The 17,646-nt window shown below is 38.9% G+C and overlaps 1 protein-coding gene across 3 annotated transcripts in view; it reads left to right on the forward strand.

Moving 5' to 3' along the window:
• The window catches only part of FTO (fat mass and obesity associated), a 266,969-nt gene that overhangs the window by 80,270 nt on the left and 169,053 nt on the right, over positions 1 to 17,646 (forward strand). For all 3 annotated transcript variants that reach the window (XM_014942099.1, XM_014942098.1, XM_014942097.1), the window contains one exon: positions 3,518 to 3,637. In XM_014942099.1, coding sequence (XP_014797585.1) covers positions 3,518 to 3,637 — 120 coding nt within the window. The remainder of the gene's footprint in view (positions 1 to 3,517; positions 3,638 to 17,646) is intronic.

Genomic DNA, 17,646 nt, shown 5'->3' on the forward strand with positions numbered 1-17,646 from the left:
GATAGATAGTTTCAAGGCTTCTTTATTTGTCAGCACCAACCTAACAATTGGATGTTCTCTATGAAGTAAAACACTAGAGGAAGTTTTCGTAGCATCTGGGGATTGTGTTGAAAATGTAGCAGGTTTCAAAGTAAGTACTGAAGTTTGAAAAGGTAGGGTTGGTCCTCAGCAGGGTTTTTGCTCAGCTGCGATTATCAGATCCTGATTACCATGATTAAAACTTGCAACTGAATTGGTTGTTATTTGTGAGGCACAGTCACTTTTGGCTACAGCAGATCTCTTTTTGTGGCAGGAGTAGATAAATGTCAGTGTGGTGAAGGCACAGGCGTGTAGGAAAGCCTGGGCTGAGTTGAAGGTGTCTGGTGTTAGAGACCCAGGGCACTGCAGAGGAAGGGTAGCAGCCGAAGGAAGGTTAATATGTTCTAGCACATCACAGTGAGCTGACAGCATGGTTGGTGGCCAGCTAGTACAGAAGAGAGAAAATATAGATCACCTGCACGTGTGGCATTTAATAACCAATACTTTTAAATAATTGACTGAGGAGCACTGCCTCACAAAATGTCAAATGCTACTGTCGGCCTTTTACTACCCAGTATTGACTATAACCTAAAACTGGCCTTTAATCATTGTTTAAAGGACAACTTGAAAATATGTTGAGGTTAGAGATATGAGGCCTGATTCTGAGCTTACTTGCAGAGTTGTAAGTCATAAATGAAAATTAATTAGGAGATGAAATTATTCCCAAAACACTCAGAATATATATTCTTATATGATAATCTGTTCAGGCTCTGTCCTGTTTAGCCGTGTAGCATGCTTTCCAATGCTACCTGAAGCTACTTGTGATATGTGGGAGTCTCCAAATTAAAATTCTTTGACAAAATCCTCAGCCAGAGCTGAGAACCTGAGAGCGTTGTCATGGAAGATGAACATTCTGTAACTTCAGTTCCACTAGGGCTAAAATTGAGCTTTTTGTGTCTCCAGTATTTTCTGCTGTGGCTTTTCTCCTGGTACAGCTCCTCCTGTTCGTGGAAGGAGGCGAGGCAATCGGAATGCCTTCCTGCTGAGGGAAGGGAGGTTACTGAATAGGGTTCGATGAAAGCAGGAGGACATACAGCTTTTAGTAGAAGCTGGAAAGCAGATAGCATATGTTCTTGTTAAAACAGGTACTTAGTAATGGATTTGGTGTGAAAAGTATTCATGTGTCAATTAAAAATACCAAACAAACTTAGCATAACTGGAAGCTCTGGAGATTTTTAGTAAAACTAAGTATTTATGCTTGCATATGTCTGAAACAAGGATGGAGTGATGGCAAACCATTGCCTCATCATTATGTGTTTTTCAGAATCAACAGTTACCTGTTCAGAGGTGATATGTCATCAGCTTCATGGCTAAGTTGCTGGTTGAAACATTGTTTTTCTCCCCAGCCCCCATTTTATTAACTCAGTTTACAGCTAAACCGGGGCGTTGTGAGTTGAATATGGACCTGAGTTTGAGTGCCCTACTAAATGGTAGTCTTCATTGTTAAACAGCCACACGTTACAATTTGGTACACTGGCCTCTGAGGAGACCAGCTAATCCTGCAGAAAATTAACTAGCCTGTTCCTAACCTTTACCTCTTGTACCTAAAAAGGAGCTCTTCAGTATCAAGCTATGTATTCTGTAGAGGATCAAGATACATTTAAAATTTGGTTAAGATGCCAGGCTTGAATTGGACTGACATTACATAGATTAATGTAACAAATCAACATGACTAGTCAAAAACCAGATTGACTGAAATAGATTCTTGTCTTGATGACCCATATCATAACATTTATTTAATTTTAAAGAAAATTTTTTTTCACTGATTAATGGTCTCATGTGATTCATTTCCTGAAAAGATGTTTGCCAGACATCATGTGTTACAGCCCTTTCAGTGGCAGAGGCCAGCAAAACCAAGAAGTGCTTCAAACTCTCCTTGTACCGCTGATATGCTCAGCCTTCCCCAAACTGTGTGTACTGATTTGTAACAAATCGTATCTTGATCCTTCATACCTCATTAATGCTGTAGAGGAAGCAAACTTTCCTTCAGTGTTTTTTTTAGGAAGGATGTCATCAAACTTCTGTGCTAAAAAGTCCCTAGGCTCGCAGGCAGTTTCTTTGAAAATATTTTAAGATCTATGTCTGCCAACAAATCATGTTATTATGTTTTACCAACAAAGTTGCTTTAATATTCTTTTTATGCGCTTCAAATTTAAGCATCTTTTCTTGTAATCTTTAACATATACTGACCAAACATTTAGTTAATGTTAACTGGAGTGCTTTCTGTAGCCATTCTGTTCACCCTTGCAGGAAAGAAAGCAGTAGGTGACAGCTTTGGGCAGTTTGCTTTATTCTCTCACCTTGGCAGGTTGTTGTTGTTTGCATCATCAGAGCGGAGCAGGGATAAACAAAAACTTCTTTGTGGTACAAATAATGATTAAAGCAGCTTTGAACTCGGTGTGAAACACAACTACCACAACAAAGATAAATACAGAATTCTACAGACCAGAACTATGGATTACTATTAAAGGAAAAAAAGGCTCAGTGGAAGTTAGGATAAATGGAATTATTTTGCTTAAAGAATATTTGATGAGTTATATATTTATATTCTGTTTTAGTAAGCTAATATTTCTCTTGTTTTAAAGTTGGTGTGCCATCCATATATGAATTTTTTTTAAAGCCCCAACTAGTAAAGTATTATATCATTTCTTGTGTTTCATATTCTAAATAAAAGTATTAGCTTGCTCCTGATGGAAGGTTTATGGCTTCAGTGGGGGATTTGTTTGCTTTGTAAAGCACAATTTCCACACAAGCTTTCTCCTAGAAAACCCTGTTACTTCAGATGCTCCGAGAAGCTTTTTGGCTCCTGGTAGGTGGGGGTTGTTGTGTGTTGACAGGTTTTGGGGTAATGGCAGATCCCGTGGAGGGAGCATGAGAGGCTTTGGGCCCCAGGCAGGTCTGCCCAAGCAGGGCTTTCATGGCTCCTGTTGAGATCCAGTTAATCCGAAAGTTATTGGTAGCTGATCTGGTCACCAGATTGTTTGGTAAAGTCTGAGGCACCACGATTCATTGTAATGTTGCACTCTCATTCCATAACAGTTCTAGCAATTTTATTACTGCAAGTTTTTTCAATCTTTTATATGACTGAAATATTTTGAAACCCACAATGTTAATCAAAATAAGCCAGAGCTGGTATATATTTGACTGAATTGTGAGTAAACTGAACTTTAAATGTTCTTTGTACATCTACCACATGTAAAGAAGAGAGTTGGGGTTTGCACCCCTGTAGGTTAGAAGGGAGTAGCTCAGGTCACAAATTCATGTGGAATAGAAACACAATAAACACCTGGGTGTGAGGCTGCATTTAGAAATGAATACTTTGCTAACCTGCTCCTTTTCTATGGCATTGTTTGGGTATAGCTGTTTTCATGCGTTACCCCATTCCTGCCCCAAATAATGAATGTAGATGTTTATGCTACACTATGTTTTTACCTTGCAGGTTGAATTTGAGTGGCTTAGGCAGTTTTGGTTTCAAGGCAAGCGGTATTTGAAGTGCACTGATTGGTGGCTTAAGCCTATGGCTAAACTGGAAGAATTTTGGAGAAAAATGGAGATTATGGTAAGTACTAGCTTTATAGTCTAAAGCCTCTAGAGCTTAATTCTGAGAGCACTCACAATTATGTTTTTAATTGTACTGTAGCAATGGGTATTAAACTTTATTCAGAACATATGAAAAGTAGAATCGGTGTCAGCCCTCCACTGCTGCCTCCTGTTTTTCTCCCCAGTAGCCAGAAGAAATGTGAGCAAAATAAGATAAAGATTTTAGTTATTTCCTTTGCTTGGTTTTCAAGTTTGGCAGCCTTGTAAGATGACAGTAATATATTACATCATACAAACTGGTACATGGAACTGTGCATTCTCAGCTTTTTTGTACAATACCAAGATAGACAACTCTGCCAGTGACAACAGTGGTGAATGCATCTGAGGAAAGTTGGGAACAAAATGTGATGGTCTGGAGGTACAACCGTCTGCCTGTAGTCCCCCTGCACACGTACACCATAGCTAGAGCCAACAAGAAGAGATTAGTTTCTTGAATAATTGTGGTGATCTTGGCTCCTGTGTACTTGAAAGTACATCCCTGCTTTCCTTGAGAACAGACTCGGTGACAAGCACCGGTGCCCTGCTTGCTGGTGCTGGCCAAGTAGAGCCTCCGTTGGGAGACTTTGCTAGTGAAAGTGCTTGACCAATTCCCAGATTCCTGCTTCTAGGTTTGTATGCTGAAGGAACTATATTGACAAACTTGACGTGCTCATACCACGTGTCTTCATTAAAAGCTTCTTCGCAGTCATTTCTGCCGGTCAGAGCGTAACTCCCAGTTTGCCCCTGGCTGCCTTGGAACAGTGTGTAAGGTACCTGAGGATGCTGGATGTGATTTGTAGCAGAGGTGTGTTTGGAATCTCTGGAGGTGTGGTACAACAGGAATATGCTCTGGGGTTTTGAGGGCAATGGTGTGACTCACTAACCTGCTCTCATCTATTGGAAGCTTTTCCAGCAACCGCTGCTTTCAGACTTGGAAAATACGGGTGGAAAAGTACAACCTAAATTGGTGAAATCGGTTGCTGCAAGGAATCTGTGAACATTAACCTTCACTACCAAAGGAGGGAAATTATTTATAACTTGTTTGTGTGGGTTTTTTTCCTCATTTTTATGTTCTTATGTGCTCGCATTCTTGAATGACCTATATCATTTAAAAAAAATCTTTTGGTTTGTTTTCCTTTCAAATGACAACTTACTCTCTTGTAACACAGGCTTAGATGAGGTAGAGACAAGAATGTTTGATTGTTATTTTATATCCATTGTGTGCTGAGAACATGGAAAAACAGCAAACTCAGGAATTCTCAAGGGTTAGGTTTTCTGCAATTGGTGTGACATTACCATGTGTCTCTAATTAGGAACATGGTGGCGTCAGTGTATCTCCTTTCAACAGGCCTCAGGATGATATTTATCAGCAAACTGAAGGTTGGGCCAAGACAGAAGCTGCTTCTAATTTAAATTTTAAAAATTGCTTTAATGTTTTATGACTTATAACATATTAATCACAATTAATTTCAGCTATTGAAGGAGACAGAAGAGAATTTTAATTGAGAATGTCTGTTTTGTTGAGTCTCTAAGTAAATTTGATGCTTACTGTATTGGGGGCTTGGAGGTAGAGCGGGTTTTTTTGGATTTAACCTACATTTTGTCCTTTAGTATTTTACAAAATGACAGTAGGGGGCAATGTTGAGCCGCAGTTTTAATGCAACAACAGGCACTGACTTAATAAAAATACATAGAAATGTAGCATTAACATCAAGAATTATCCCTGTTGCTTCAAGTTAGCTGTAATCTCTAAGATTCCATAACACAGGAAATCAATTGTGGGTTAACAAATTCAACAGCAATTTAACATAAAAAGTGCAGTGTTTTGGTGCATGCTTAGCTTCCCCAGCATTAAGTTAAATCAAAAAGGTATTTCTGAAGGTACCCAGTAGTCTACAGTCAATGTTTTTTCTCCAAATTTATAATTTCAGCTGAATGATTCTTTAAAAAAAAAAAAAAGTTAAAATGCTAAGAGTAAAAATGTCTTAGAATTGTTGATCTTGTCTTAGAATAATATTGTTGCTTAAAAGGAATTATTTCTTAGAAGAAAATACTTAAGCAATGTATTTTTCTTACTTTTGTGTGTGAGCTTGAACAGCTCTTGACTTTTTTTTTCCTTTTAACACGTATCTAGAGTGATACAAGTCAGTCTTGTGGTCCCTGTGCGCCTCTTTTTTTTCCTATCCTTTTTTTAGTAAAGCAGTTATAAAGAAGAAAAGAAAGTTTCCAAACCAATGTCTGGTTCTGCTAATTGTAATTACTGCAGTGTCACAGCAGAGTATGATACTGCAGGAAGTTTAATGCAGTGTCTTCAAACCTTTGGGCTTTATTTAATATTTTTGTACATTATGGCAAGCACACAATTTTATCATCATGTTTATTCCTGGCATTTCTTTCCCTGAGGATAGTTTTACTTAGAGCTCGCTCTTGTGATGTAAATGTTAAACCTTTCATTTGAATGACATTCTGATAAAACATCACATTTCCCACAATATTACCTCATGAATTTATGAACCATTAAATCCAAAGCAGTTTAACCAATCTTCTTCTCTTTTTTTCCCCCTCCCTTGAAAATATGAAGGCTATTCAAATGTTTGAGAGTGTGGTTTTTTTCTTTTTTTTTAAAAGTCATCCAAGATTAACACGTTATCGTCTGCAGCATCGGGATAAATGCTTGTGGAATTCAAAGGGAGAGTTACCATTTGAAAAAAAGACTGTACAAGCTTTGCTTTCTGGGTAAAGAGAAGTCTGAAAAGCTGAAATCTCATGTGATGTGAGGAAGTCTTGCTGTAGCTGTTTTGAGATTCAGCGGAGAGACAATTTGTCTCTCAGGGTCTGATATCATGCAAACCTTGCAATCTGACATTTATTTTAGCTATGAAAATCTTTTAACGCCATGCCGAATCACTAAGAACTGCAGAAGTCCTACAGTCCTTTCTTTTTTTTTTGGTTTATTTTGTTTTAGGCTGATTTTACTGAATAAGTAAGATGTAAATCAACGAAATGGTTTTAGTTTGTGGAATGAAAAGTAGACGTATATGATTCTACTTAAATACCAAATCTTTAAAGACTTTTTTTAATGTATCTAGTGTTTCTTTTAAAAAAATGTAAAATAAATGAAGACCTTAGTAGTGCTATATGGTGTGAATTGTATTTCCTGCTTTGACAGTCCATTTAGCAATGTAGCAATGTATTTATATGGCAGTTGGCCTTAATAACCTTTATTGACTCTAGTGGGCAAGAGCCAAGACTGGGATTATTAAAATGTATCAGTTTCACTGCAGTATAAAATCACAACATATATAATTATGTTAGGTAGGCTAGGCTCCATTTAATCCTACCTATTTATGCAGGAATTTGGCAAGGTGAAAAAAATCGTAGAACTAAAACACAGAGAAAAGTAGGACTGATTTGGAGTTATATTTAACAGTGTAAGCGTTTGCCTACAATAGAGGGCTACTTAAAAGGAATGAAACTTAGATCTTAAAAAACAGGTTTTTAATGGTTTAACTGAAACACAAGTAATTGTTACACCATTTGTTTCATTTTTGGCGTCCTAAAATGCAGGTAACGATAATGAAATGCAGCACACCTTTTAATGTATAAATGTAGTGTAAAAGCAGGAGTGGGCACACCCTGGGTAGTTCCAACGGGCACAGTGGCATTTCATGCAAACTGATACCTTTCTGCACAACTTTCCCCTTGATTTGTAAAACTTTTTCTAAACCATATTTACAAGTCATGTTATGACTGTTATTCTCAATAGCATGCTTTTATCAGTTTATACAACTAAATTGAAATCAGAGTGCAAGGCTATGTTCTTGTTGAAGTATTTTTCTTTCCTTTTTGAGGTCTATTTCATTATTTGCTGCTATTGCTCCATATGAAGTATGTCATAGTTTCAGCTCTAAGCCACTATTGTCAGGGACTTAGAGCCTGACAGTTAGAATTGAGTCTAGGCTGAAACTTGAGCTACAAAATCTCAGCCCAGGGCCATAATATATTTCTTTTTCTTTCTTTTTTTTTTTTTTTTCCCAAATTAAAACAAGGGTTTAAATATGTATTTAAATCAGAACTTCAGTTCCAGAATAACCATGAAAAACTGTAAGACAAAATATGCTTTTAAAAGGAATCCTCCTAGCTTTTGTAGACTTTGGCACTTTAAACAGCTAACCAATTATATTTAAATATATAAGAAGGAGATCTCAAACAGGCTGATTGGTTCTTTAGCTTTTTTCAGAAAACGCAGAGCAACTTAACTGACATTTGAATTGTTTTGACCTTGTCAGCCAAAATTCAAGAAATTCTGAGGTATTATTTTAATTTCTTTTTTAGCTTTCCCCTTGTGCTTCGGTATTGCAGTCTCACACTCCTTTAGGGGAGGGGTGATGGGTGATCGTATTTGCCTAATGAGCTGTGAAATGTAGGCACAACATGGCAGCTCAAAGACCCAAATTTTAGCCATATTTCTTGTCTTTTGGGGCTCTTCTTATCTGTTTAGGCCAGGCCCTTTAAATAAATGTATTTTTGGCAGGTTGTATTTTATGTAGGCTAGGAATCGGATGTTTCTGGAAATGTACCTTTTATCTTAAACAACAACAACAAAACCTGATCCTGAAGATTTTTTTATTTTCTTTTTTTTGGCACTAATTTCCTTGACCTCAATATTTTTAGCTGTCAGAAATGGGAGAAAAGATTCAGCATTGTGTGGAGTAGAATCACTACCAATCTTTTTTTTTAAAAAAAAAAAAAGAAAAGAAAAAGAAAAAAGTAAAGTTGTATTGCACATCTTTCAGAAAAAAGTATTTACAATTCTGAAGGAATTCAGACTTAAGCTTCCAAAACAAAGTGTGTGCTGAAAGCACAAAGGACTGTGTTTATGATTCTCTTTGAAGTGTTTTTGCAACAGGATAAGGAAAATTTTAGAAACTGTCTGATAGTGTTCAGGGTAAATACTTAAACCCCTTTAGAGAATTTCACACACAGATACTGTGCAGCAGAAAAAAGGATACTTATGTTTCCTAAAGCTGCTACAGCCTACAGCTTTGTACTTAAAGACAGAGGTGTTGAATAGAATTCTACTGAGGATACATCCAGTGACAATATCTACAGGAACATCAGAGCAAACCAGTGGATAGCACTTTCTATTTTTAACCCTTGTGTGAGCAGGTGGAGATGTGAGCTGTGTCGATACGAACCGCTGCGGCGTTTCTCTTAGAAAGCGGGACTGTTCAAAGGGCAGCCTGCCGCCTCGCCCGGCCTGCTGCGAGGCCTGCGCTGGAAACGTGAAGGTTATCACCTCAACTGGCACACGCCGGGGAAAGTTTAGGACAATTTATGTCCTGCGGGAAAGGGAGAAGCATTTTTGAGAGCCCAGAGGGGAGGACGGTGTGTGGCTGGTGCAGCTGTGCGTCACGCCGTGCGGCTGGGAGCGTGTGCCGCGGCAGATGGTGCGGAGGCGGTGGGGATGCTCTCCCACTGCTCCCTTCCCTGCCAGGGGCACGGGCACCAAAGCTACACGCTTCACGGTTGTAGGTGTTTCCTTGTGTGCACAACTGTATCTCGGTGAGCTTCGGTTTTAGATGGCTGGCATTCGGTTGTCTTGTGCTGAACTCTTGTTGTAGTCGGGCTTCGTTCTGTTGTCTTCACTGTATTTTTATACTGTATGATTGTGTGTAGTATGGACATGTACTTGCATAGAAAATGTGATGAGCTCTGTGGGAGTATTTAAAACATAAATACAGGGGAACAGATTTAGATTGGAGATGAGGAGAGGGTTCTTCACTGTGAGGGTGGTGGAGCACTGGAACAGGTTGCCCAGGGAGGTGGTTGAGGGCCCCTTCCCTGGAGATATTCAAGGAGAGGCTCGACGAGGCCCTGGGCAACCTGGTCTAGTTGGGGGTGTCCCTGCTGACTGCGGGGGGGTCGGACTAGATGGCCTTTGGAGGTCCCTTCCGGCCTGGGCAATTCTATGATTCTATGATAACATGCAATCAGCAGAAATCAAAACTGTTTTGTAGGTTATGCCCCAGTCTTGTATGTGAATTGTGCCGAGGGATGTCTTTGTCTGAGCAGAGCACTGGGGCTTAAACTGGATTCTCCAGCCCGTGTACAGGTTTTCTCGTAGTGGACAGGCTGCCAGAGCTGGTCCCCAGTGGGACTGCGTGTGTCTGTACATGCTTCTACACACAAACACATACAAAGGGATGTTGGGCCTTTAGACTGGGGTGATCATCTAATTAACTTCATGTAACTTCTGAATGATATAAAGTTATATTTAGAGCAAAGGTGTTTATAGGCAGTGAGCACTGGGGGCAACTGCTTGCAGCTCTCAGCAGCAGTTTAGGGAGCATTAGATTACCTTGGTGGGACTGGGGGTCACCCAGTGTGTGGCAGAGGTGGAGGAGCTCAGATCACAGTTCCTGCTGCATCCCTGTGAATCCAGGGTCAGCTCTGGAAGAGGACAGTTTAGAACCTGGTGTTGCTCTTATTGTTAATAGAAACGATGTGATTGATTTCAGTGGAAGGAAGATCAGTCTGATGAGGCCACTGTACATTGTGTAAAAATTGGGTGCTGTTTCCACCATTTTTATCCCAGCACCTTGCATGGACATACACTGGAATAACAAAAGATCTTTTTATCAACATTGCGTTTATCAAAGCTTATTATTTGCTGTGGAAATAGTGAAGTAGTAGGATTGCACTATGGTTTTACTAGTCCAGTTATTCTTTGCAAAGCCTTTTATGTTCTTTAGAAATCTATCTCCTAGTAGAAAAACAGAATAGAAGACCATATTTGAACACTAGAATAACATTTCTTGAGAAGAAGTTCTTCTGTATCTTTGAAATTGTGTATCTATACGTTATATAAAACTTGATTAATTATTAACTATAGTTAAAGAGGTTTCTAGTTCTCATTTATGCAGTCATAGAAGTGATCACATACAGACCTTATGGATTTGCACATTTGTGTGTGAATGTTTATGGAATGCTACACAAATACAAAAGAAAGATTTGGTTTGGTGTTGAAGCTGTGAATTACAGTGGTTTGGCAGGAATAATTTTTACTGTGATTGCTATAAACTAGGGGAAGTTGTGATTTTGAATGAAAGTGAAAGCAAATGGCAGTATGACTAAAATGTCACCATCTACATTGCTGTAATTCTTAATTTTTTTTTCTAGAGTACAACTAATATTGCTAAACATGGGGGTTTTGCTGTAGCATTTTAGTGGCTCTGTAACCACTATAAAATAGAATACAGCTGGTTTCCTTTCCAAATGGCTTTTGTATGCGAAGGAGGTGACGTCTTCCCAAAAGCTGCTATTGCTGCATCGATACTTTTTCTTTCCTATCTGGTCATCAGTCCTTCTGATTCCTAACAAGATCATGAGTGAATAGTGTTTTTGCAATGTATTTTTTAACAGTTACTTCATCTTTGATCAAAATTACGGGTCTCATTTTATATATAAAAAAAGAAAACTTGGCTTCGGTACTTGCCATGGAGAGCATTATGTTCTGATGGATTAGGTGCTAATTCTTTCACTGACCCTCTGTTTAACTTGTGCAAGTAACGTAGCTGTGGTTTTCAAAATTAGTGCAGAGATCAAAATGTTGAGGTCTTACTTTGGTTTTAGATTGCAGACTATCTCTGATCTTAAATTCCTCATCAATAAAAGGAGGCTATGATTTGTACTGTAACTGAGAGTTCCTTATTGGCTGTGTCGTAGGGAGAGAACATTCTGCAGCTGAAGGAACCCAGCAAATTTCTGCCTCCCCCCTACCATGATTAGAAATCGTAGAATTTGGGCCATGTCTAAGATTTATTTTATTTTATATTTTATTTTCAGATGGGCAAGTTTTATCCATTTAAGTATGACAGAAGGAGCTTACTATGTTTTGGCTGACCCTGGTTGTCTCCTGGCAGCTCCCAGTTCTAGTTCTCAGGACCTTTTCAGTGAATCTTTTTTGTACTTTTCATTTCCTACTCCACGTGCTTCTGAAGCTGTAGATATAATATAATGTTTATTATTCTGCAGTGAGAATATAATTACTGACTTTTCTGGACTAGTTAACATCAGATTTCAGCAGTTCTCCTGGGACTGCTAGTGAATGTGAACTCTCTATAATTCTGACAGCAGAGGCTCTAATATAAAGTTAAAGTGCGGCAAGTCTTGTAAATTATTTCTGTGAAATAATGTGATTATTTATCATAATCAGACTAATGGCATCTCTTTTCATAGTACTCATTTTGAATTTGTGTAATATAATAGAATGATGAAGGGAACGGTGAGAACAGGCCAGGTTCTTGCTTGTGAACAGGAAGAACATCAGTGGAGCTAAGCTTAAGATGAATCCAACTTCATATTTAGCATCCACTATTCTGCAGAGTGCATCCGTAATAGCTGGGTCAATATAATTCTGTAATAAACTGCAGTGTTGATTTGATTTTTTTGTGTGTATATATATGCGTATATGCACTGCTAATAATTATATTTTATCTTGATCTTCAAACTGCGTGCTACGTGCTGATGGATTAAAGCTTCACTAGCTAGCTCTAGGTCAATTGTTTGGTTGATGTTACGGTGGAACTCAGCTTGGATAAGTGAATTATTAAACTTCTCTTGTAATTGGGACACAGGGTAAGTTTATTCATTGTCATACTTTACTAATTGTTCTCATATTCTGTCCAATGCCATGTTTCCACATCATGAAAAAGGAGTTTCTGTGCTGAAGTCGTTTGCAGTAGTAGGACTGTAGAATTCACTCCTTTGCTCAGAATTAATGAATGATTATGTTGCTGATGGAAGATTGAGGTAGATAGGATTTTAAGGGTAGCCTCTACCAACCAGTTTGCTGATGCTGAGTAGTACCAAAGCGCACAAAGGTGGTACTTCCCAGAATTCCTTGAGGCTATAGAGTATCTGAAAATCTTTCGGCAGCGAAGCTTTGTCTTCTCTTACAGGGAAGAGGAAAAAGCACCATGGTGTTACATGTACAAGAGTAGTACATCTATCCCCAAGGAGGCAGGGGTGAAGTAACATGAAATTAATTCTGTGTTGCATTTATGTAGATGCTTAATGCAAAGGCCAATACAAGTCCTGGCTGTGTCTTAGTCTGAAATGTTATGATGCTGTTAAAAGGATTAAAATTATACATAATTAGGATTATTGATATTCCTCACTTTTAAAAGTCTTCTCCTGTAGGTGGTGTCTTCATTAATGCAACGTTACGGTGACTTAATTTGTCTCTCAAACAAGTGACAGTAGAGAAAGGAGAGGTTACTGTGCAATTACAGTTTTACAGTCATTTCAGACTACTATTCCATTACTGATCTTTTGTTGGCTTTCATGTAGGACATGCCTGATACGTGTTTGTAAAACATGTATACATTCATGGGTCAATTCCACTGGTGGTCATTATGCTAAAGGAATTGTGAATTTACAGTATCAAAACTTAGGAATCTACTGGGGCGGGGAAAAGACGGGTAAGGCAACAGAGGAATAAGTTTTAAAATCTCATAACACTTTCAAAAATATTGAACAAAACAAAAAAACTTCCACTGGTTTCTTTAAGAGGCCCTACTGTTAAAAACCAGGATACAGGACTGGTTTCTCAATTCTTTTCTTTGCTTTTCATCTTCTACGTTTTTCGTGTTAAATGTAAAATACTGTAATTGAATCACAGCATTAGCGGGCTTTTTCCAACAAAACAGCAGATTTAGGCTCTTTGCTGCTAGTTTCAAAAGTAATATATATAGAGAGAGAGCGCGAAGACAAAAATTGAGCACATAGATGTGTAATCCCAAAGGAATAAACTGACTTCTACTAGACAAGCTGAAAGCTGATTAAAATATTTCTCATCCTTTGGGTATGCAACAGCTTTGATGATGGAGGGTGTATTAATATTCAGCTTAGCTGCTTGTCGACACTTCAGACAGGTCCCAGGAAAGACTCTGATACTGACCAGGTTTTCTCACTCTGCCAGAAATCTTTCCGAGACACAGAGCAGCACCCTTGTACCGGCAAAAGCCAAGATAAGAGTAATGCTATGGACCTATGTCTTTATTTTAGAAATTGCTTTTAGACATTTTGAAAGCATTGAAAATTTTCAAGAATTCCTTTAATGATATAGACTCATTTAGATGCCACAAAGGAGAAGGGTTAATCTTAATTATTTTAAAATGAGGCTGCTGTAATCTATTCAATTTTAAATGTGTTTGTCCGAGTTGTAAACATACAGAGATCCCAGGAATAATATCAGTGACCGAGATTTTTCGGGAAGAGTGTTCCTACTGCAATTGTTTTATGCCAGTCGGATCGGAGGTGTTGGGGCAATGTTCTCTTAACTTCATCTATTCCCTTGTAATGTAATACCTGCCTTCCAGACAAGAATGAGATGTAAACAGCTGCTTTATCAGCTGATACTTCTTGTGTTCTTTTGTTGGCACGCTGACATATGGGGTGTTTGCTTTTTCCCCTTCCGCAGTGACTAAATATATACAGTATCTCTGGAAAACATGTCATATGCTGTGTGAGGTGCCTTTAGGATGGCTCCAGGGCTAAATACTTCCTGTAATAGGTGAAAGAGCATGGCTTAATCAGCTTAGTTAACTTAATTAAGCTGTGCTTTTTCTCATGGTACAGCCTTAAAGTGTATTTCATTTAGAAACTGTATTTCATAGTTGGGGAATGAGGCAAGGTTGGAGAAATCCTGTGGGGTTTTCAAGTGGGCTTGAAAAAGGTGAAATTTGCTAGTTATTCTGCAATGCGAAGAAGTGACTTAAAGGAGAGTGTCTTCTTACTGAGGATTTGAAGGAGAAGTTCCAATGCAGTTTAGGTTGTAAAGGCTTCTCAAAGTGAGAGTCTCAGTTCTCTCTCTCCAACTCCCTGAAAGGAGGGTGTAGCCAAGGGGGGTCGGTCTCTTCTCCCAAGTCACAGGCAATGGGACAAGAGGAAAAGGCCTCAAGTTGCACCAGGGGAGGTTCAGATTGGATATTAGGAAAAATGTTTACACTGAAAGGGTTATTAAGTCTTGGAATGGGCTGCCCAGGGAAGTGGTTGAGGCACCATCCCTGGAGGGATTTAAAAGACGGGTTGACATAGTGCTTAGTGACATGGCTTAGTGATGGTTTTTATCAGAGTTAGGTTGGTGGTTGGACTAGATGATCTTAAAGGCCCCTTCCAACTTAGACAATTCTATGATTCTCTGATTCTTTTTTTTCCACACCTAATTTTAATGCTTTTATGCATGGGAAGAGCTATCCATGTTGATCCCAGCCTTGCCTTGCCTGCTTGCCAATGTGCCACCAGATCCTGTGGCACTACCTTCTCCTGTCCTCCTGTGGTGTGATTGTGAGGATGTGGATCTTTCTCTGTGTCTCAGCAGAACACATGATTACAAATTAATTTGAACTGAGTTGTTCTTCCTTGAGATGGGTTGCTCTTTATGCTGTCCATGAGGTACTCCACATTAAAGAAAAGGTCTGATTTTCCTCTTGGGGAAACGTTGGAATCCTGGTCCTAGTGAAACCCTCCTGTCTGGGAGTTCAGAGGAGAAGGTTGATTAGCAAGACACAAGCACAGCTGGAAAAACAGTAAGTGCTGAGAGACTTCTACGTCCCATCTCGTTTGGTTAATCTTGTTTATTAATAAAATTTGAAGTGCTGGAAGTGGTTGGAAAACTTGAAACTGGAAGCGTAGCTGAAAGGGATGTTTTGGGTGCAGTGGGAATAGCAAACAAGCTCAGCAGGAAAGGCTTTGGAGATTGAGAAAGAGTAGGAAGGATGGCAGAGGCGCTCGGGCAAAAAGGACTGGTGTGGTTTGGGAGAAAATAGGGTGGGGGAAACTTTGCAATGGGGGAGGTGGCTATGGAGAGGATGGGAGAAGAGAAGACAGTTCTGTGTCTCCCTCAGAGCAGAATAGTGTGGGTAGCGATCTCTTTCATTATCTTTTTCATCCCTTTCAAAAAAGTTTGTGTTTTGATAGAAATGTCTTCATTGATGCTTTTGTGCATTAATAGTACTACATTTAATGTGCTACTAGGTTATACTATGGAACCAAACAAGGGAGAAATAGTCCTTGTTTAAGCAAAAAATAGTTACATTCAATGCAGAAAGTTACTAAAAATATGTTTAAAAAATATTTTTTTAATGCAACAAATATAAAATTACTCAAAAAAAATATCAGGGACTTTATATACGCATAGATTTTAAACAATTTTAAAAATGCATATAATGTTTAACAAGTGTGAGTTGTCTGTGTGTTTATGTAGTAAACACGTGGACGCACACACATATTTACTATAGAGGGGAAAGAGGTTTATCTGTTGGAGTACTGAGCTGTTCTCCATAATGTTTGAAGTTGCAGAATCTCACTGAACGGATACTATATGTTAGTTTCTCATCTTAGTACCTCCCGCTGCTTGGGCATAATTCTATGGTAGACTTCAGTGTTTCTTGATTATATGGGGTGTTATAATTTCCTGATGACTGGTTATGTTATTTATAATGCAGAGGGTGTTAATCCTTTGGTGATTAACACTCTATTTGAATTACCAGAGGTCAAAGGTACATTCTTTTATTTGGGTTTTTTTGCAGTGTTTCTTTCTTTGATTTTTTTTTTTTTTTTTAAAGTAAAGGTTTTGTGTTCTCTGTTTTATCTGAAAATTACTTTGAGGTAATTTGGGGTGAGGGGAGGAGAAGACCATCCTTTTTCCTTAGGAGCCTGAGCCCATTGAAGCTGTAGTCGTTAGAACATAAATTCTCTTTGCAATTAAATCCTCCATTTAAAAACAGTGAAAAACCAAAAGCACGTGGAAGAAGGCATTCCCTACTTAGCCTCTAAAAGAGTAGATATCAATCTGTGTCTCATTGTAAGCCAAATCTGAGACATTTATTAAAGATTATATATGTGTGTGTATATATATGTATATATAAAATTGTGTGTGTGAATACATATGTCCACACACTTTCCAATGTATATAAATATATATGGCTGTCATTTCAGGTGACTTGGAGATCCTGTAGAGATTCTTGTCCAGCTGTCAGCTGTCTCCCAATTACTGTGCTTTCAGAATTGAGGAGTTATTTTTAAAGACTTCAATTTTTTTCAAATGTTGTGACTGTGCAGGAGTTACCCTGACCCTAATATTTCCAACTTTTCTCTAAATAGCATGGTCTTTTTTTGTGTGTTTTGCTGAGCTGTGTTCCCTACGGGGCTGGAGCTGTGAGAGGAAAAGCAGCAAAGGCTTTTTGCTGTTTCATTTTTCATACAGCCCTAGGATTGTGTAACCGTCCATACGTCTCCAAGAGAACTCCCTTGGCTTTCCAGGCTTTCTGAGTTGCTGTGGCCAACTGTGAACGCTCTACAGCATTTGTCAGGGTTTCCTAAAGTGTGCTGTGACACTGGCTTTGCACCCTGCTATAAAGGTGACCATAACACATTCCTTGACTGCAAATGCTGAAGTAGATGTTCCACCTGGAGGTTTCTTCGTGCAGTGGGCGTTCCCCATACTTCAAACCTGGAAGCGTATGGGGATGGCGGAAGGTCTGCAAGGGTCCCCTCACTGGCATTTTTCCACTCTAAAACCTCTCTGGTAGTACCTGGAACTGCTAGAAGCCAGTTACAGGGGAATTGTGCTGGTATGTGTATAGGACTTCCATATTGCATATAAACAAAGGTAGTCAAAGAGCAAGGAAGGAAACATTAATGTTAGGAAGCCAAAAATGAAAGGAGAGCAGCTCATCTGGTGGGGTCAGGATTTCAAGCTTCAGATGGTGGTATGTTCTCAGCTCAAATGGTGCTAGTCTTGGAAACTACGGAGGGATGTGATAGCCTGCCCTCTGCATTTTTCAACAGAGCCATAACTGATCTTGACTTGGTGTTTTAAGAAAACTGAGCGTCAGACGAGGCTGATTAAGCATTAACAACCTATATATTGCAGAGCTGGAAGGTGAGTTTGCTGGTGTATAAAAGCTCTGCTTTAACTCA

This window comes from Calidris pugnax, unplaced genomic scaffold, assembly GCF_001431845.1.
Source record: "Calidris pugnax isolate Ruff unplaced genomic scaffold, ASM143184v1 scaffold28, whole genome shotgun sequence".
NCBI lineage: Eukaryota > Metazoa > Chordata > Aves > Charadriiformes > Scolopacidae > Calidris > Calidris pugnax.